Source organism: Tauraco erythrolophus, chromosome 13 (assembly GCF_009769465.1).
Source record: "Tauraco erythrolophus isolate bTauEry1 chromosome 13, bTauEry1.pri, whole genome shotgun sequence".
In the NCBI taxonomy this organism is placed as follows: domain Eukaryota; kingdom Metazoa; phylum Chordata; class Aves; order Musophagiformes; family Musophagidae; genus Tauraco; species Tauraco erythrolophus.
This window is the reverse complement of record NC_141477.1, coordinates 20,903,644-20,924,222: the sequence shown is the minus strand read 5'-3', so window position 1 is coordinate 20,924,222 and position 20,579 is coordinate 20,903,644. Positions and strand designations below refer to the sequence as shown.

Here is a 20,579-nt window from a genome sequence, read left to right as displayed (position 1 = left end):
CAGAGCAGAGACCTCCAATTCCCATGCAAATTCAGGGGCAACTGTCCCCTTCAAAACATGAAAGCGAGAAGTCAACAGTAGCTGTAAATTCACTGCTAAGTCATTTTAAGCCAAAGCAATGATTTTTTTTTTTTAAAGCCTTTTAACATTTGTCTTGGATAGGTAGAAAAAAAAAGGGAGATGAAGATGTAACTGAAAATTTAGACATCCAAGTCCACAGCCATAGTATGTACACTACCTGGCCTCCCTACAGAAAGGGGAAATACTACGACTGGCTGAACTGCTGTTTGTGGGGGAACTGCTGTTGTGACACTGGCTGGAGAGGAGGCAGCAGAATTTGAGGAGATGCCTGTAGCTGGAGCAGCATAAACACCTGTTGAGGTTGAGATTGCTGCAGAGTTCACCATCACCTGGAAAAGAGTCAGAGTATTCAGTAGGCTGTCTCTGCAAAGTAGTAACAGGTATGTTAAATACGTGTCTTTGCTGGTTTTCAGGGCCTCCAGCACTGAGCCAGCATAACCCACACTTGTGCCCTTGTTTGTTACTCAGGATAGGGCTATGCCACTGTGATGCCCCCAGGGCTGTGGGCAGGGCCCAACTCACACCCACTTGTGTTGGTTTTGCACTCACAGTGCAAGTTTCCATCAGAGACAGAGCCTGTGCAGAGAGTCACTTGAAAGAACTGCAGTTCACATGCACAGACTATTCAATGTTTTCTTCCTAAACTTATCAACCAAAACACTGCCAGAGCTTTCCACCGCACTTCATTCTCATGCTGAAAGCTTTTGCTACGTTCTTATGGAAGGGTGGAGCAGCCTTATCCCACACAAGACAACTACACACTTCTTCCATCCAGGCTGCTGGATGACCAATTGTCAGGAACATAACCTGCCAGTGATAAATGACCACTCATTTTCATGTGTTCAATGCTTTTATTTTGTGCTATCAGTGCAAATTAAACACCAAGACTACCACCATTTGTGCAACAGCTTTCACAAAACAAATCTTACAAACATGTAGTAATATACAACAGATGAAAACAGTATTCTTATGCTTTCAAGAGACATGAAACCTACGCAGAATAAAATTAGACAGAAGAAATACAGTTATTACAAATACGTGACCGCTAGTGGCAAAGAAGTTTTGTTTTGCGAAATCTGAGAAAGCCAACCTATTTCAAACATTTTCATCCTCTAACGACCCTGTGCCCAATTTTTATCTGTAGTTGTAATGACAGCCTACTTCAGTGCTTCAACAACAACCAGGTGTCTAAGTGTTCCAGTGTAAACCCTCACAGAGGTACATGATGCAACATTCTTTTAGTGATAGCGGATGTCTTTACATATACTTTATGTAGTCAAATTAAAGCTTTGTATCCCCTGCATTGTAGTTTATGTATACTCGTTTCCTATGCTTTCCTACATAATCGACTAAAACATCATCTTGTCAACTATCACTAGCATAAACCTAAAGACAAACATGAACTTTGAATGCAGTTTAACCAACTGACCCAGCCCACTAAGACAGGATAACATTTACGAAACAATATTAACGAATAGTTGACAAACAAGAACCGAGAGAAACTAAGGGCAAGAAGTGAGCTTGTAGCTCCCAGATTTACATTCCTTGAGGCACGTCATGAGGTGCAGGGTTAGGTGAGGCAATATAGCTGACTTGGTGCAGCGGTCCAGAACTTACAGCATTAGCAATTTGTGGAGAATTGCCATATGGTGGATTTACTGGATGCCAGGAACTAACATAGCAATAGGCAGGTACTAAAGAATCAAACCCAGGGAGAGATTGCTGGCTGAAGGGGTCCGACACGACTGGGTAATATACTGGCCCGTAGGACAGGGGTGGAGGCTCTGCATTTTGAAAGTTACCTTAAAAAACAGAACAAAACACACACACTTACCATATTTTACCATATCTATAGCTTATTTACACAGGATTTCATTACTACAAACACAGCATTATTTTGGTCGTCAAAAGGGAAAAATCCGTTCAGATGACAATTTTATGCCCATATATGTCTATCCTATTATGTCACAATAATTTTTGGGTCCTAACTTAGACTAGAGGACAACTTGCTCATCTCCTCACCAAACTCTGTTCAAGAATTGCTTAGCAGTATCCTGCTTTGGAGCAGCAGCTGCTTTTCAAGAGGGACTTGGGCAGAGAGCTACCATGTTCTACCTCTATTTGATCTCTGGCCATATGACACTAACCTATGCAAAAGCACCACCCCAGCTGAAGAGGCTGAAGCACTATCAGAGCAATAAATCCGCATGCCTCCAAGCAACAGTTTTGTTATGAGGTGCTCCCTTCCAACACTGACCATTTGCCATGTTCCATAGATTTTAATGAGCCAGGCATCTGACCTTTCTGACACGTTTTTCCTCATTTAATACAATCCTCCTACTTACTACCAAGTGCATCTACAAGCTTGTTAAAAAGCTGTCAGGTGAAACTTAAGTTTTGCTGTAAACTTTACGCAAAGTAAGAGACACAGCTAGCAATAAGGGCTACTCAAGGGATAACAGCTCAGCATGCTGAGCCTACAAGCAAGGTTTGCAACATCTTCCTTTTAAAAATTCCCACAGAGTTGAAGTATCGATGCTCAGTGCTTGCTAAAACTCAACTGTCTCTTTTACTTTAAATGCAGGCATTCTGTTTTGATACCATGACTATTGGCTTATCAGTAAGCGAAGAGATTCCTTCACAGTTTTAGAAAAAGTTCTCCCAAGTTAAAGTTAGGGTACCTAGTACAGGCCTGGAAATGATTATTTCTTCCTCTTTATGGCTTTAGGAAGTCCTTGACACACTGGTGACTATACCAGTGACTCTGACATACTTTAAGCAGTACCACAAACGGCAGAGAAACTTGGGATAACCCCCTACAAGGCTTACTCTAAGTCCTCCCAACCTCACACTTCCTACAGGATAGAAAAGATGTAGGCGAGCAGTCATGTTCTGGAAACCTATTCCCTCACTTCTCATCAGTTGTGTACGCGGTCTTATACTCAAATACTAACCATTTGGAGGTGCTTCCAAGGGAACCTGGTGGACTTCAGTTCGCCCACCATCAGTGTAGAGCTGAGGTACTGACTGATCTAGGACAGGAGCTGGCTCAGCATATGCTGGATAAACTTCCACAGGTGATGGTGGCAGCACTGGCTGTACATACATCATGGAAGGCCAATAGCTCTGATGATAATACTTTGAGAAAAGGAAAAAAATACAAGGTTGTGCATACAACCATATATCTCCATCCCTCCCTCCAAATCACTACTAATTTCAGATCTAAAGTTAGGAAGAAATGCATTTTTTCCTTCCTAGCCCCTTAAGATACTACATTTACCAAAAAAAACACCACAACAATCTAGCCAACCAGAAAAGATACTGCAATACCTGCAGCAATAGCCACCTCAGTTCCACACTGCTGTGTGTCAGAAATCTTTACAGAGAAATGAGATTCTCACCTATCAACTTTGTCATAATCAAAGAGATTTTTCCTATTTCTTCAGTTGAAGCAGCTGACATTACTACTTCTACTCTTCTGAGCAGCAGCAGTGACACTGCATACGACTGCTGGTGCAGAGACAGCTCCTCAGCAGAGGAAGAGTTCCCAGAACACAGAGAAATGGTGCTAACTAGTCTGAACACAGCTGTGCAAGCCCTAGAAGACTCAAACCACCCATGTCCAGATGGTCTTTCATGTCTTGCCTAAGTACACAAATGTTCTTAAAAATGGCTCAGGTTCCTCCCCTTATCTTCACAAGAAGAATATTCATCCACCATCCTCCCAAAAGCAAAACCAAAAAAGCCACCACCGCAACTCAAAGTAAACCAACTAAACATACATACTAGTGTGCTTCACATTTTGAGTCAGAACTTCACTTCCTGATCTATACTTTAGTCTCCACCAAGCAAGCCTGTAGGTATTTATAGTTAAGTGCACAGGATGCACATTTTGCACACCTGGAAGTCTTAAATCCATCAGTACATTTGTCAAGAAAACCAGCAGGTTTTACAGGCAATTTACTATGCTCGTTTTAAAAGCACTTACTTGCAGTCCCAGATTAAAATAATACCGCAAGACCTTTGTATCTGAAATTAAAAAGGGTATGACATTAAAGAGCAGAAGAGTACAAACCGAGAATCAAAAGGAATTCACACACATTAAGACCGTTTTAAGTTACTCTTACTTAATGAGTAAGAGTATTTTAGCACTACTTTTTCCTTTAAAGTTTTGAGAGTAAAGAGTATATCTTAAATATAAAAAGATAAACTAGTTTAACAACTATTTAAGTTAGGTATTTGTGAAATATTAGAGCATTTGTCTGACCAACTTATTATCAAACTTCAACAATTACATTAGCTTTAATTTTGGTTTATTCGTCTTGATTACTCTAGTGATAATTGTTAGTGTTGTTACCAGTCTTCACTATTTCAGCAACTTGGACTTAAGCAATTCTGGCTTCCTATCAAGGCTAGGTTTTTAGAGGAAAAACTATTTTATCAAATAAGAATTTGATTATGAGCGCCTAAGTCAAGTGGGCCACTAAGAGCACTCCCTCCCTTCCTCACTACAGGAATCAAAGGGTTTGGAAGCACACAGGCAGGCAGGAGCAGCCTCCTCATGCACCAGTGACAATTCACCCTCAATACACACCCATTACAAACACACTCTGCACACATATTGCAAATACCCATACTGGGCTGGCACATGAGACAATAGGCCAGCTCCACAGAGACTCCAGCTTCACACTGCTCCCACCCAGTGCTAAGGCTGGCTCTGCCACTATCTCCATCTCCAGAGCTTTGTTGAGCAATGATCACAAAGACATGTCAATGAGGACAACGCACACAGCAATCCTAAGACCTGCAGACCTCATTTTGAGGGTCTCCCCAATTGTTTCATCAAGTCAGAAAACGGAAGGGGGGGAGCGTTAGAGTAAGGAATATGTTCCTTCCTTCCTTCCCCTTCATCACAAGGGTACTCAGTTCCTCAGTTTCTTGCAAGTGGTCTTTTACTTCTGTCTTCCATGTACTGAATAATTTTCCCCCAGGCAAATACATGATACGCTGAGAAGCAATACCAGATGTGCGGAAGAACTTTGAAACCACTCTCCAAAAACAACAGGGTTTCGAACTTGGAAACACATTTCCCACTGTCCAAAAACAGTGAAGCAGTTTTAAACCTTTAAAGTTGACCACTGAAAGGAAAAAAAGAAAGCGCATGTTTTAATCTTATCATACAGCTCTGGAACTGCACGTAAAAGAAAAATTGTTTATTTCTCAGATTCAAACACATATTTGTTTCAAAGGCTCGGGAAGAGCAAGTCACCTGTTTCACAGCAGTAGGTTTGCATGTGTGTGCTCACACGAAGATTTTGCTTTAGTTCTGCTGGGAGCTGAAAGGGAAAGCAGGGAGACAACTCGGGAGGAGTGAGCCACTAAGGGCTTCAACGTAGCAACGCCTCGGAGTTACCACGTATACCATCTTCTTGCCACCTACCACCTTCCCCCGAGACCAGGGCCTTGGCTCCACATTGCTTCCCCGTCCACCCACCGACCCCAACTGCACGCCTTCCCAGCCCTGCACGTCGTACTTGGCTGCAGACAGGCACAGTGTCAGAAATGCAAACCCCAGCCTTGAAATGCAGGAGCATTTGTTCCCCTCTTGCCATTCCCAATTCTCAACTCTTTTACCGTTCGGCATATTTGATCAGGGCAACAGTCCACGCAGCTGTTTTAGGAACTGCACATGGATCCTTCCCTACATCTAACAGCTGCAAGCTTACTCCTGAAAGTGCTGGTGATTTGGCTGTGACTTGACCAGAGTCAGTAAAATATTAAAAATAATCCAAAGGCTCACGTAAATGCCAGCTTTTTAGTATCTAGCTGAAACCGCATCCACATTTGGAACAAGTTGTTGTTGGGTTTTTTTAAAATCTGATTTTGTTCTTCAATAGTTTATGTAAATCTATGCAAAACAAGCATAAGAGCTGAATGAAACAGCTGCTTCGTAGCAGCGATAAGAGTACAAAGGAAGAGCCGGGCAACTGAAGAGACAAACTGATACGTGAAATACTGTTGTCTGTGGAATGCTGGAACAGAAGCCAGTACAGTAGGAGACCAGCTTTTGTTTATATTCCTCTTTTAGATGTCTAGAAATCAAGTCAATCTTCAGTAGAACATGACTACCTTATGAAGCAATAGCTAAGCCAAACAAAAAGTTAACCACCCATATAAAGATCCTGTTGATTACTGATTAAAGTCTCATCTTACAATGCATCAGGACAACAACAACGATGAAATTTTTACTGTGTTGATGGGATGCTCTGATCAATCCTGAACACTACTGCAGTGTCTGGAACACAGTAATATCAAGCAGACTTTCATCAACAGAAGGGAGCAGGCAAGGGTGGGACACCTAAGGTCACCACGTTAACAGACATGTTTCACAAGACCTGAGCTCCATTAAAAAAAACATCCAAGAGACTCTGAAAACTGGAACAAATGCAGACATACTAAGTAATACTAAGGCACATGGCAGGTTTTCCTCCCAAGTCCAGGACTTCAGTCTGTTGACAAGTCACACTCCCAATCTATACCAGGCCTGGAGGTATCTTTAGCAAAGTGCACAGAACTCTAGGTCAAGTATACCCACGTACTTTACCATGCACTACTTCAAAACTTCTGGATTTCTTAACTTAAAGGCCACATAGATGACACTACAGCAGCGTGACAAGAAAAATGCTACATGCAATTCCTTACTAACTACCAACCTTAAAATCCTTAAAAAAATTTTTAAGGTCTACGCCAAGAAGGACATGGCCAATATTATGTGGAGTGACTCAGCTGAAGAGCTACAGGCAGAGTCTGAAGAGGTTATTAATCCACATCCACTCCAGATTCTTGTCAGCACACTTAACACCCAATCCTCCCAAGTGCTGAAAGCCTCAGCTAAGGGCGTTCAACTAAAGCCAAAAACCATTAACTCTGATGCGTGCACAGTACCATCTAGAGTGATACTACTGCAGCAGGGCAGTGGAAAACTGAATATCCAAGATTAACAGAAGGAGGAAATGAGAACACCTGTGAAAGCAGCAGGCCTGTGAGCAGCCATGCCATGGTGTTTTGGAACCTGTCTTTTTCCAGATCAACTTCTGACAAGATAAGCATGTCACACGACAAATGCAACTGAAAGAATCCATAGCATTTCAGCCCAAAGCTGTTCTGCAACCTACCAGACATAGCTACCTGAACTGTAGATATCAAGAGCAGCTCTCTATCTTATCTGAAATGAACTCTCCAGGATTAGTACATTGAGAAAAGTCCCACACAGAGACAGAGCTACTTTAGATGGCAACACTGAACCAAGCATGAAAACAATTTGTATTACTAAAACATTTTATGCTCCATGTTCAACTAATACATTTTGGAATAAAAGCCAAAAGCTTTACATTCTGATGCACTGAAAGCTACAACTGCCATATACCTGAAATACAGCCAGTTCCAAGGATGTTTTTTTCTTTTTTTAAGGGGGAAGGTGAGGAGGAAAACAAGTCAGTTAGACTGAAACGACACTTTTCAAAACAGTGCAAAAAGGAACACTTGTATTTCACAGACCCTACATACAGGCAGCCAGTTCTTCCCCTCACTCACTCCTCTAAATGAAAAGCTACTCTCCACACCAACAGAGAACATGGGAGATTGAAGAACTTGAACTAAAGGTAGTAAGTCTGCTAAAATCATGCTGTCTGCTCTATCTGTAGATGGCTATTAAAGTAAGCCAGCTAAGATGCACAGATGTTCAACATAACCAGTGTATGTGGGGATATTTAAAAAGCTGATGTACTGCAGCCAACATGCACAGATATACCCACTACTTGAACAACAAAAATGTAAACGGCCAGCCAGTTTTGCACTGCCACTCTTCAGAGCAGGCTACAGCTTACCTCTAGCTTGGCCCCACTGCTGCCAAAAATAACTACCCCCCCATGCTCCCTGCCAGAGAAGGCAGAAATAGCTGATGCTGTTGTACATGATGCAGTGGCAACACAGGTAACCATACCTGAACTCCAACTCGCATCCAGAGCACTTCTGCTCCAGTATGAGCACTACACATTACGACAATCTGAATCTTGCTATCAAGAGGACAAGCAGGCTGAATAATTTTATAACCCTTCCACATTTTTAACCCTTAGTACAGTTTGAGCCAATGCACTGTCAAAAGGCTGAGCACGGGCACATGCACAATGCAGATACTTTCTACAGCTGTCCACAGCTACACACAACCAACAATCCTTTTCAGCTAAGGCAAGACACCGCATCACAGAATAGTTTCATCTGCCCGAGATGTGTGCAGTGACGCAAACGGTGCCGTGCTTGGGCCTCACAAGATTCCCCACCTAGAAAAAAACAAGTTTGCAGCATAACAGCAAACAGTACTCTTACTCCTGCAGCTGAGAGGCACTTGGCTTGTGATAAGGACGTCAGACAGCCTGATCTTTGGGCTATTCAACAAAGCTCTGCGAATTACAGGCTCTATTTATGCCTTGTAAGCCATAAACATGGCAGAAGGAAGGGATATATTAATTTAAAAAAAAATTAAATACGTATATGCCTGTTGCAAGCTCGCCAAGCTTGGCTGCCTGATGCAACCTTGCACGGCATGCTGATATTTTCAAATTGTAAGAGCAAGTTGACTAAAGATTACGGCTTTCTAAACGAAGTCTACATTCAGCTGACAAAGCTGAAAGCTGCTTCTGAGCTCTCTGCTGGCAGGTACTATGTTGGTCTTTGCACGCTTGTTGCTTAAGAGCTGAAATGTACCTTAAACGCTGTCACAACTGATTAAAGTATGCAAAAAGGCACCCAAGGAACAAGGTGACCCTACACTTTATCCCCAGTCTATAGTACCACAAAACAACATCTGGGAGTCATACAGGAAACCACCACAATATCCCACTGAACTGTGCAATACCATGACTTTATAAATTTTATAAAGATTTTATCTTTTTTTTTTAATCCGTTATCAGAAAAAACAATCCACCAAGAACCAGTAGGATACAGGCCAAGCACGTTCTCCCTTGGTATTAATTTCTTTAAGATGCTGTTTAAAGCTGCAGTAATCATGTATTTTGAGTCAGATATGAACTCACTATTCAGAATTGGGAATTAAAACATTTTTAGCACAAGCATCCATAATACTATTTCTCACTCCCTGCGAGCTGCAAAGAGCCACTTCTTCTCACTATAGGTATTCTGTTAAGTTTCCATGGAGAACACAAGTCAGAAGTGTGCCAAAGAGCAGCAGCAGGAAAAGCACAAAATACTGTCATTACCTCGAGGCAGATCACTGCCACTGGGATCGCAAGAGTAAGGTGGAAGAACGGCACCAGCTTCTCCCACCTCACTGACTGGAGGAAGAGGAGCTGAATAAATTGGGAATGGCACCGAAGAAACCGCTACAATTAGAAGGAAACAAAAGTCAAGTCAAATTTCCAATGGCAAGTCAAATGAGCAAAATGCTAAGTTACACAATTATGCATGAACTTTGCCATCTCAGTGCATCTAAATAAAAGCTTTAACAAAGTTCTTTAAAGAAGTCCAGAAGAAACTTTAAAACCAGAAGGTAAGGGTCCAATCTCACAAGCCTTACGCGTATGTCTATCTGCAAGATTCATATTCCAGTTAAGAGGAAGTCTTTTTCCATCATTTCTCCATACTAGCAGGCAGGCCAGACCTTTCTTACCCAACTCTGTCCTAGAACAACAGGGAACTGACTAGCCACTTCACATCATCAGAAGTATGACAACAAGCCCACAAATCAGGGGAAGATTCGAGACACATCAAGCCAAAAATATTTTGGACAGATTACTGTTAAATATTTGTTAGCTGGCCCACACCTCTTAACACACCAGCAGTTCATCCGTAATGGCAACAGTGAGTAGACAGGTTAGAGAACTGTGCTGACTCAACTCGCACACAGACTGCGGGGATAAAAAAAAAAAAAATAAAATCAAGGAGAAAAACAGAGAAGGGAAACGGAACTGAGTAGAATTGAAGATGAAGGTTTTTTTGGATACTAAATGAGTTACAGAAGACAAGAAAAGTCCTCTTTATAAGAAGGGAAAAACTGTATTTTCTTAATAGAAATTTCACAAGAACAAAGTGGATACAGCATTTCAGGTGGTAGGTGCAGCACACGGCAAATCACAAACTGCATCGCCTTGCACAGAAATAACTACGTGAAGGAGCGAAGGGCAACAGAAATGAATTGCACATTTGTGTGGATCCTGAACCATCACAGCCAGTGACTCTTTTGGAAGGGACAGTAAAGCCTCAGGACCAACCTCTCAACTCAATATGAAAATTAACTCCTCTTAGGAAAAAGGGGGAGAAGGGAGCTGCCATGAACTTCTGCCATCTGAAAACAACTTTCTAGTGAAACGCTGGGTGTTGACAGCTGAAGGTGGCACGGGGGAAACCCGGAGCAGAGACCTCCAATTCCCATGCAAATTCAGGGGCAACTGTCCCCTTCAAAACATGAAAGCAAGAAGTCAGCAGTGAAGCTACAACTACTAAGTCAAAATATTAAGTCACTTTAAGCCAAAGCAATGATCCTTTTTTTTTTTAAAAAAAAACCCACACAACACAAAAATCACCTTTTAACATTTGTCTTGGATAGGTAGAAAAAAAAGGGGGAGGAGAGGAAGACATAACTGAAAATTTAGACATCCAAGTCCACAGCCGTAGTATGTACACTACCTGGCCTCCCTACAGAAAGGGGAGATACTACGACTGGCTGAACTGCTGTTTGTGGGGGAACTGCTGTTGTGGCACTGGCTGGAGAGGAGGCAGCAGAATTTGAGGAGAAGCCTGTAGCTGGAGCAGCATAAACACCTGTTGAAGCTGAAATTGCTGCAGAGTTCACCATCACCTGGAAAAGAGTCAGAGTATTCAGTAGACTGCTTCTACGACTGGCTTTGACAAAGACTATGGAAATATCACAGTTGAAAAATTTCTCACTTCACATAAACATATTCTGGAAATTCTAGCTGTAAAGGCAGCTAACTAGCAGAGTTCTCTGAAAATTCACTTGAATATACCAGTTTAGAGTTGCAGACAACTGCAAGGCATCTTCTCACCCTTCTGTTTTGCTTGTATTTATAGGGAATTGTATTCTTTGCTAAAGATGCTGCAAGGGGCAGGTACAGGGACCTCACAGACAGACACTAACCAAGCAGAGTGGTCACCTCTCCAGAGGGCTATCACAATAAAGTACTAGATACTACCTTCTGAGTATAGCTGTAGGAAGCCACACCATCTTGAGGTGACACAGGAACTGGACCTTCTTCCTAAAGGGATTTAAAAAAAAAAGCATGGCCTATTTAAGAGGCAAAGAAGTCACAGGCACACACAACACCCCCCTGAATTTTATTTATTTATGGACTATACACACACACAGGATCTTTTGTAACTCAGCTAAAAGCAATTTTATTTCTACATGCACAGGACTAGCTTTCACACCCACTGTAGATGAGTAGGCGACTAAAGATTTGGTTTCGGATAAAAAAAAAAAAATTCCATAAAGTCAGTTCTATCATAGGTGAGATCTCTCCAGTCCCACAGCAGAGGAATAAGACTAACTGGAATAGGACTTGAAGGGTAGCATGATAAAAGCAAGTACTATCTGGAGCAGAAAAAGAGGAAGAGTAAACGGCACTCAAATACTTTCTCTTTGCAGAGAAGGTGGAAAATCATTCATGTACCTAGCACAATTCAGACTGACTGTACTTTCAGACTCGGATAAAAACCTCACCATTTAGGGAGAAAAAGAGGGATGAATATATAAATGAAACCATCATTCCTTTCTTCCCAAAAAAGTCTCTGACCTACTCTGTTAAGCCTGCATCCAAGGACAGCTTCTATAAAGAATGCCACACACTTCAAGGATTCCTAATCTGAACAGACAGTGACTAAAGCTTACCAAGCTTGCTGTAGGTTCTGCTGAACTAAACACTGCTGCAGTTTCGCAGTCAGGATCTGGAGGGCATAGGCAAAATTAATTGAAAAAAGTAGCATTAAATCTAATCCTTCAGAAACTTATAAAAAGGTCATAATGAGTGCATTACATTCACTGAGTGTTCCACCAGTAAAGACTGAAGTTTTCCTTACCTGGAGGTGCATAGATATATTCTTCATGAAATTTCCCTACAAAGGGGAGAACAGGAAGTTTTGATTCAGGGAGGGAGGTGGAGGGGAAGGCTTAAAGCTGAAGTTACCACAATTACATTTCAGTGCATCCATTAACGAGCTGCTTTCAGTATCACCTTGTTTTGTGCAGAAAAGGCAGAGAAACACTCAAGATACGTTCATTTTGTTATTCCACCAAGTATCAAAGTCGTCATTATCAAATTTACACCGCGTGTTTTTAAGCAGCAACTTGGCTTGCTACAGACCTACCCAATCACAAGGGTGACGGTGTAGCAAGTGACACGTTTCTATCAGACAACAGAGAAAAACGTGTTCACACAAATGTTCAAAGCTCACAATAAACAGATAGTCAGGAGATGTAAGGAACCTACTTGGACAATCACAACCACACTGAACATCTTCTAAATCTCTCTTCACCCCCTAATCCTTTAAGAACTCACCATCTTCACTTGTTTCTTCCTCCTCCTCTGAGGAATTCAGGGTCTGCTTGTTAGGTGGGACAGAGTTTGGGCCTCTCCTTGCTACCCAAAATCCTGCTGGACCATGGACAATGGGAGCAGGGCTACCCTGGCTCTAAAAAGCAAAGTCAGAAGTGTGCATTTAGAAATAGTTTAAAGCCTTTCCATGCTCTACACTCACACAGAGTAGAAACAGGCTGGCAGACCAAGCTTGCTGCAACCAAAACTTACTGGAATTACCATTTTTGTGTCTGTTCCTATGCACCTTGATTGCAGCGAAACAGTTGCGAACACATTTCTTTCCTTTACCTTTTGTTCTGCCTAGCATACTTAAGGCAATTTATTTGTGAAGGCCCACCACTGTCCTACACAATATGGTCAAGTTGCTTCCTTCTAGAACTTAGCCAGCTTTATCTCAAGCTCAAAAGAAGGGAGCTGACCCCAGACGACACCCAAGACTGCCCCAGCATGAGGAAAGCAGGAGCGTATGTTGGGAATAGCATTCTCACCACAGCAAGAGCAGATCAGTTCATCCAAATACTACCAAATTATTATCTTTAGTCAAAATTAGTGAAACCCAGGTGTGGCTGCTGGCATAGACAGTCTTCCCTAACATGACCCACACATGCAAGCCTGACCCTCCAGAGAGCAGCACCCATCAAGGTTTCCCACAGGACTCCTTTAACACTTCACATGCCCTTTGTCTTTGCACTGAAGTCAGTCCTTAGCTGCACCACAATTTAAAATACAGAGTTCTCTGAAGCAGGAATATAGGAATGAGATGCTGGAATAAAATAAGTTGATTCACTCTTTGTGATGGCTAAGGTGACACTCAAAATTCTCCTCAGAAGACATGGTGACTATGAGATCGATAAAGTACTCAGAGAGGCTTGCAAGATTTCCAAGGTTGAAGCAGAGGTGGTAAGTCAGAAGATTCTCCCACCAGGCCTCTAGTAGAATGGCAGAGTTTTCTGCAAGATGCATCTTTCCCCAGGAAATGATATATTCTTTTACTAAACAAGACAAGGAAGAGACAGAGAAAAGGCTTTGGCATTGACAATCACAAAGGCACTGAATGAACATGAAAAACTATTCATTAGGAGCTGCAGGTATGAAGTCTAGCAATGGGGAGGAAAAGCTGGTAAGCTGTATTGATTTCATGCAAGAAAAAAAAACAAATGGTAGGATAATCTGTCCTTAATCCTTGACACTCTTGGAGGAAAATCAGAGCAAAGATTACAGATCTAGCACATGAGGACAAATTAAAAAATGGTTGCTGCTGAAACAGCCTTGAGCAGATTCTTTTCTCTCTCATTTAAATGCAAGTCTAACATTTGTCAAGTTCAATGCTTCAACACAGTAAAAAAATTCTACTTTTTTTTTTTTTAAAATCTGCTTTCCTATTCAGATACCTAAATATCAATTGATTTTTGGTAGCATATCCAGCTTTGTACAAGGCCTAGCCTACAAATAAAAACGGTTATTTTTAAGTTTAAGAATACACTGTGCCACTTCATCCACAACCTCGCAGAAAGACTGTTTTAAGAGAAGTCCAGATTGGGAACATTCTCCTGTTTCTGTAGCAGATGAAACTGTTTCAGGAACAACACGCCAGCCCAAAACATCACAACTGTAAATCCACAGCAACAATCCAGGCTATCACTATACAGTTTCTGCATCTAGTTACAGAAACAGTAAGTTACAGTGTGGCAAACAAGCGAAAAGCTTGTTTCTCCCACAGCATTTAGAGCTACAGACACCCACACTAGGGAGGGATTTGTTTTGTTTGCAAAGTGCAATAGAAACACCCTACTCTTATGAAAAGATCCTAGAGAGAAAACAAGTGCTGCTGGTGAGAGCAGCCATCTTCTAGAAAAAAATCAAGGTTTTAAGCAGGTTTTACAGGATCTAGACTCATGTCAGCCTTCCTCTCTCAAAAACACATTCACTGCTAAAGCTTACTCCAAAGGCAAAAAAAGCAGCTGTATGTTTAGGTAAAGAAGGGCTGTGCATTGGTGCAGCTTCCCTCTCCTCCCTCCCTTCTCTCGGACAGGTTTAACATAGCCTTTGTCCACGACTTACTGGTAAAGTAGGAAAAGCAGTGTCATCTTCTCCTTCAATTTCATAGAAAGTTATTGTTTCTTCTGGTCCTTGAGGCTCCTCTCCGCTCCCCGGTACAAACCCATACTGACTTTCCTTATTCACACACTGCATCTGGCGGCGGCTACGGCTGTAGGAGCTTTCAAAACAAGAAAGGAGGTTAGGAATCGCCACCATCCAGAGCTTCACCTCCGTTCCATGGCCCAATTTTAACGCTGTTCTTTTTGGAGAGGCACAACGAACCCACCGTCGTAGGCTGCGTCACTAACAGCCAGCTCAGCCCTCCGCACACCACCATCCTCCCCAACTCTTCGAGAGCAACGGTTTGTAAAGAGGTTTATATGCACTTACCAGGACCTGCAGGAGAAATTGTCATAGCTCTGATAGCATCTCTCTCCTGGACTGGGGTAGAATGCTATTTGAGGGCCAACCATGTTGTGCCTGTTTATAAATCGGGCAGATCCCCTAAGTTTGAAGGGCAAAAGGTGCAATTACCAGGAAGTGCCTCTCAGATGGAACTCAGTTGTAGTTTTACCTATTAAAGAGCACAAACTCTCCCCTAACTAGTCTGCAGCAAGAATGAACAGAAAACGAGTGGAAATCTCGGACAGGTTTACAAGGCTTCATACCTTGGCACCCCAAATCCACGGTTATGTCTCTGAGGATGATGGGGTCCGTAAGGTGCCATGTTTCCACCACTCTGTGAGCACTGAACTGGAGGAGAGCGCCCAGAAGGAACACTGTGCTGTAGCCGAGGTGGAAGAACTGGCTGACCCCTGCTATAAGCCACAGTCATAAAGACCTCCTTTCCACGAACTCTCTTAAGCATTCTCTTCCGTGTTTTCATATCCATTTCTGCAGGTTCAGTTGAGGGCAGAAAAGACAGATTTACACATTAAACAACTGACTCCAGAGCTATGTTCTTTTTATCATTCAAGAAGAGTTAATATATGAAAAAGAAAGAACCAATGGCCTATTCCAGAAAAAGTGCATTTTAATTATGCAAACTTCATACCCTGATTTTGAAGGCTCAAGTGGTCACCGTAAATTATGAAGAGAATACAAGCACCTCACATTTGAGCACCTCCCCAACTTCAGCTGCCCAAACCAGTACTCTCAGTGTTAAAATATCTTTATGAAGGCTGCATTTAGTTATTTAAAAAAAAAATTCTCCAAATTAATCACATACAATCCGTATTTAATTGGCTGGGAAAGCCCTAGTCCATCCATGCATCTCTGCTAAGGCCAAATCAGACAAGCTTTTTGGTTCACAGACCCAGTCCTTATACATGGTTCTCAAGTGCTAAACTACTTCTTGGTAATCTTGAGCAACACTGACTTTGCTATGGATTTGCTCTTTTGCAAAGGCAAATTCATCCCTCTGTCTGAAGGGTCGCTTTACATCAAACCCCTGTAATTACCAAGTTTTATACCACAGGCTGAATTAAGTCACTTCCAATATCCAAAGACTGCTACTGTTAAAACTGTCAAGAGTGTCTCCCCCTCCTCCCCTCCATCCCCATGGGAAGGAATGCTTCTGGAAAACTTGTACAAACCTATTCCTGAGAAGTATCCACCTGTTATTTTCTGATAGGTTCCTCCTTTTCGGCTAGGAACCACATTCCAAGCAATGACAGGCGCCACTTGTGTCACTGGTTTTAAGTTTGCCAAAGGAACTGTATGCCTACACCAAGAGTACTGACGTTAGCACTGCCACGAGGATACACTGTGCATAACTGCAGAACAATATCAGCTGAAGCAACAATACGACAGAAGAAAACAGAAAACCCCACAAACTTAAAAGTGTAGTGAGTCTGTGGAAATAAAAAGAAAAAAATCATCTGTTTCTCTGACATCAAGCACACATTACTTTTACTTCTTTATTAAAAAAGGCAAACTAGGATTTAGCCTCAACACTGTTGACTTTCTAGGTCAAGTCTGTCTTCCCTGCATTCGCGTGCCTTCAGAGGTACACCTGAAAGCATCTGACAGAACAGAATTTTTGCAGCATGTCATCTAGTTGAATTCTAGCTTTGGAGAAGGGTGAATGCTTTGAATAGTAAGGTGGAAAAAGCGATTAGACTCACCAGAAGTGCCAATTATTTAGTTGTTTTGGTACAACATAAAAACTCCAGAGAAACCAACAAAAGATAATTTGCTATCTGTGAATTAAGCCCAACTGCAAAGATCACTTCCACATTACAGAGAAGAAAGAGCAACAAGATTTTACAGAAAGCATTACAATAACGGTCCTTAGAAACCCAAGAGAAAAAATTTCCTGCAACATTCTATTTGAAGAGTGATAGCCAACATGGAAGCAAAGCCTCGCTTTATATTTAAAAGCCTGGCTTCTCTTTTCTTTTCAAAGCATCTTAACAATCCTATTTTGAGCAGCACCTGTTAATATAAAAACTCAACCAGAGAGAGCAGAAACATGAAGTTGTCACCAGACCGCTTACTTTTCCGCCAGCTCCTCAACAAACACCGTCAGCGCGTTGCCATCCTGTCCGACTTCCTGGATATGAGCATTGTAATACTTACCTCCAGGCTCCAGACGTACCTGGAGAGAGAACAAGCGAATTGCTAAAAAAAGCCAAATTATACCAGGGGATTCAGAATAATACCCACAAACCACTAAGCAGCAAAAGCTGCTCCTAGTTGATCCTATGTTACTGGGCTGGCTCAGGAGTCTCAAATAGTTCTTCAAAATAGTAGGCAAAATAAAAAGCACTGTACTAACTTCAGGGAGGAAGGAAAAAAACATTATCAGTCTTGTGAGCGACTGAGACGTAAGAAGAAACCTTCTTTTTAACTTATTTTTATACACTGTGCCAAGCAGATAAGTACCAAGAAAGATCGTTATTTAAGAACTTGAGGAGAACAGAGGATAAAACAGGAAATTGGAAAGGAAAGCTCTGCTCAGCTAGAAACAAGTCACTGAGTGAATCATCAGCAGTACCTCAACGAGTGATAAAAAATAAGCCCTCACTACATACAACATTGGCATACAAAGAAAGCCGACCTTCCTTTCAGCATCTTCTGGCCAGATCGTGCTATTCCTCCCTTTTTAGCTCTTCCCTTTCTATTCTATAAAAATATTTGCTATGTTTCTGTTGAGAAACAGAAGATTGTCCAGACTTGTTGCTGACCCCCATTGAAAAATCTAACAGACAACTACCTCAAATGCACAGCCTGTGCATTTTGAGCCCTCGGTCTGGAACTTCCACACTCACAGAACATGCATCACTGGTTCACTATGAATTTCCAAGCAGCTTTTCCTTCGCACTACTCAATGTTTAAAGGTAGATTTTAGAAAAGTTAAATTAAAATCAGATTAACAGCTACGAGGAACAATGAGAAAAGTCTTGGAAAATTCCATAAAGTCAAATGATTTTATGGTTTACCATACTCCATTTAAAGCAGTTTTATTAGTTTATCATAACTGAGTCTCCTTTGAGTACTAACCTGACACTTGTCTCCTAAATAGTACTGTCTCCCAGCAAACACCATGTAGTCAGTTTTTTGAAGCTCTAAAAATAAATGAATAAATAAATAAAAAGGAAAAAGCCTTTAAACTACTGTTCTTTCTTCATGTATCCTACAAGTACTTCATGACAGCATCCAACTACAAATTATAGGTCAATTGAGTTAAATATTTCCTATGCATATCTGAACATTCCCCATAGTAATGGTGAAGTAACTGTAGATGTTCTTATAAGAGACCATAACCAGGCTCAGTCACAGGAGATCAATAATATCCAGATAATGCCAAAAGCAGCACTATTGCTTCCATACCACAATGTCTTTTGTGACGTTATCGACTTAACTCTGCATTTAATACAGATCCCGATTATTAATAATGTTGGATGTGTCTTGTCTTGCCAGAGCACTGGTGGCACCTTGCAAAAATGAGATGTTATCCAGGAAAAACTAACATCACCTGATGTCTCCTTGCTGCTAGATTTCGGTACTTTTTTTTCGTTCCTCACCTGGATTCTCTGCACATCAGTACTCTACATAGATAATTAGTTACTATACTCTGTTCCAAAAATTTTCATGACCTTCATTATTACCTACGCAGTTGTAAAATGCTGGAGTTCTTCAGTATGCAAAGCACTTCAGGTCAGACATCAAACACCACTTTGAAACTTAATTTTCTTGATAACTCCTTGCTTTACAGATCAGCCATAGCGTATACCAAAAAGCAGCAATCTATCCCAAGCCACAGAGATCATGAAATCTCTCCAGAATATTCAAGTCCAGGAGAGCTGGGAAGCAAGAGAAAACTCATCTTATTTGACAGATGTCAATGCTAAATTTGAGGTCTTCATTATTATACCACTCTGAAGCCAAAATCGTGCTTTAAAAGCAGAAGTCCTTGCACATAGACTGCAATAAAAAACTCTCAAGTCGGAATGACTTCCAGCACAACAGAATGGTAACAGAGTTCTGTACTCTGCTTTGAGTCCTCCTATTTCCTATACTGCAGTCAATAAGTAGCAGAGGTCAGATTTTTAGCCAACATCACCACTATACAGTGTCAGAAGCCAAGTAACCATCTACTAGCAAGAATATGTACTACCTACAAGCATCTGCGGGGTTAACCAGGAGCCTTCACATTTCAGCTGTGAAGAAACAGGTGACATAAGCCTCAGATTCAGAAATTTTAACACTGAGCCTAGCACAGAGAGAGTTATTTGGTTTTCCCTTTTTAAAGATACCTTTTCTGCTGTCCAGCCAAACATCAAACTCCACATTTCGAAAGATCTCAGGGTCCAGTGCCTTCAGCACTTTATAAGGAACTGGCAACTTTGATGGAATTTCTGGAGGCTAAAAACAAAGAATTGAAACACAGCATTAACAAGTGCATTTAACGTGTTCAGCACAGACTCTATCCTTCCAGCATCTGTGGACCATTTTAAGATGTACACACGCTATTTTCCAAAATGTTCACTTCCACTATATTTGCCTAAAAACTAAAGCTCAAGAATATGAAAACACATTTAGACATTCAGAAGCTGAGCAAACAGACTTTGGAAAGGTTAGAAACAGGCTCAAGAGTATCGCTTGGCATGTTCTTCACTCAAAAAGAATTGAGAGAAGCTAACCAGACCAATGAAGCCATGGCTTCAAAAGCTGGTGAGAATTTCTATTAATATATCCCAAAACAGCTTTCTGTAGTTTCTAAAACTGTTCCAAACTGATTTACACTGTGTTCAAAACAAAAGTGAACCGATTTAAATCATTTATGGGAAAAACAAACAGCAGACCAGAAAACATCTGCTAAGCTCCACCTTTGGGGAGAAAAAAAAAAATTAACTAGAACAAGAGAATCTCAGAAAATAAAAAGGCTTACCCAATTTAATAGAAATTCAAGGGCAAAACCAAAAGACAAGCAGATGAAAGAAATAAGCCACCCACTTCCCAAAAAGTCATTTTTAAGAAAGTAGAAAAGATAGTTTAGCCCTAACAAGGGTAACATCATACAACAACAAAAAATAAACCACCATAAGGAATTCTTCCCTAACTGACAAACCTTTTCTTCTTCAATGCCTTGTTTGAACTTATCTTCCTGTGGATTGTCAGTATCATTGCCTTCCCAGTCATCCACTCTAAGTAATTGAAAATAAGATTACAAAAGATACAATGCATAACTTCTAGCCAGGATTAAAATCAACCAGCTGTTCATACAATCTGAAAAAGCACCATGGTGCCATCAAGTGGTAGATTTTGCATTAAAAACTAGTCATAGCTGCGATGCAGTGCAGGACAACCCTTTTCTTAGTTTCA

General features: G+C 41.3%; 1 protein-coding gene across 1 annotated transcript in view; it reads right to left on the bottom strand.

Moving 5' to 3' along the window:
* Positions 1-1,617: 1,617 nt before the first annotated feature.
* The window catches only part of ALG13 (ALG13 UDP-N-acetylglucosaminyltransferase subunit), a 29,998-nt gene continuing 11,036 nt past the window's right edge, over positions 1,618-20,579 (bottom strand). The window contains exons 12-28 of the mRNA XM_086619913.1: positions 20,326-20,401; positions 19,511-19,619; positions 18,255-18,319; positions 17,249-17,349; positions 16,346-16,473; positions 15,419-15,644; positions 15,141-15,254; positions 14,772-14,928; positions 12,672-12,804; positions 12,193-12,228; positions 12,005-12,060; positions 11,310-11,372; positions 10,783-10,954; positions 9,357-9,479; positions 4,070-4,110; positions 3,036-3,219; positions 1,618-1,883 (exon numbers count right to left, since the gene is read on the bottom strand). Coding sequence (XP_086476039.1) covers positions 1,618-1,883; positions 3,036-3,219; positions 4,070-4,110; positions 9,357-9,479; positions 10,783-10,954; positions 11,310-11,372; positions 12,005-12,060; positions 12,193-12,228; positions 12,672-12,804; positions 14,772-14,928; positions 15,141-15,254; positions 15,419-15,644; positions 16,346-16,473; positions 17,249-17,349; positions 18,255-18,319; positions 19,511-19,619; positions 20,326-20,401 — 2,050 coding nt within the window. The remainder of the gene's footprint in view (positions 1,884-3,035; positions 3,220-4,069; positions 4,111-9,356; positions 9,480-10,782; positions 10,955-11,309; positions 11,373-12,004; positions 12,061-12,192; positions 12,229-12,671; positions 12,805-14,771; positions 14,929-15,140; positions 15,255-15,418; positions 15,645-16,345; positions 16,474-17,248; positions 17,350-18,254; positions 18,320-19,510; positions 19,620-20,325; positions 20,402-20,579) is intronic.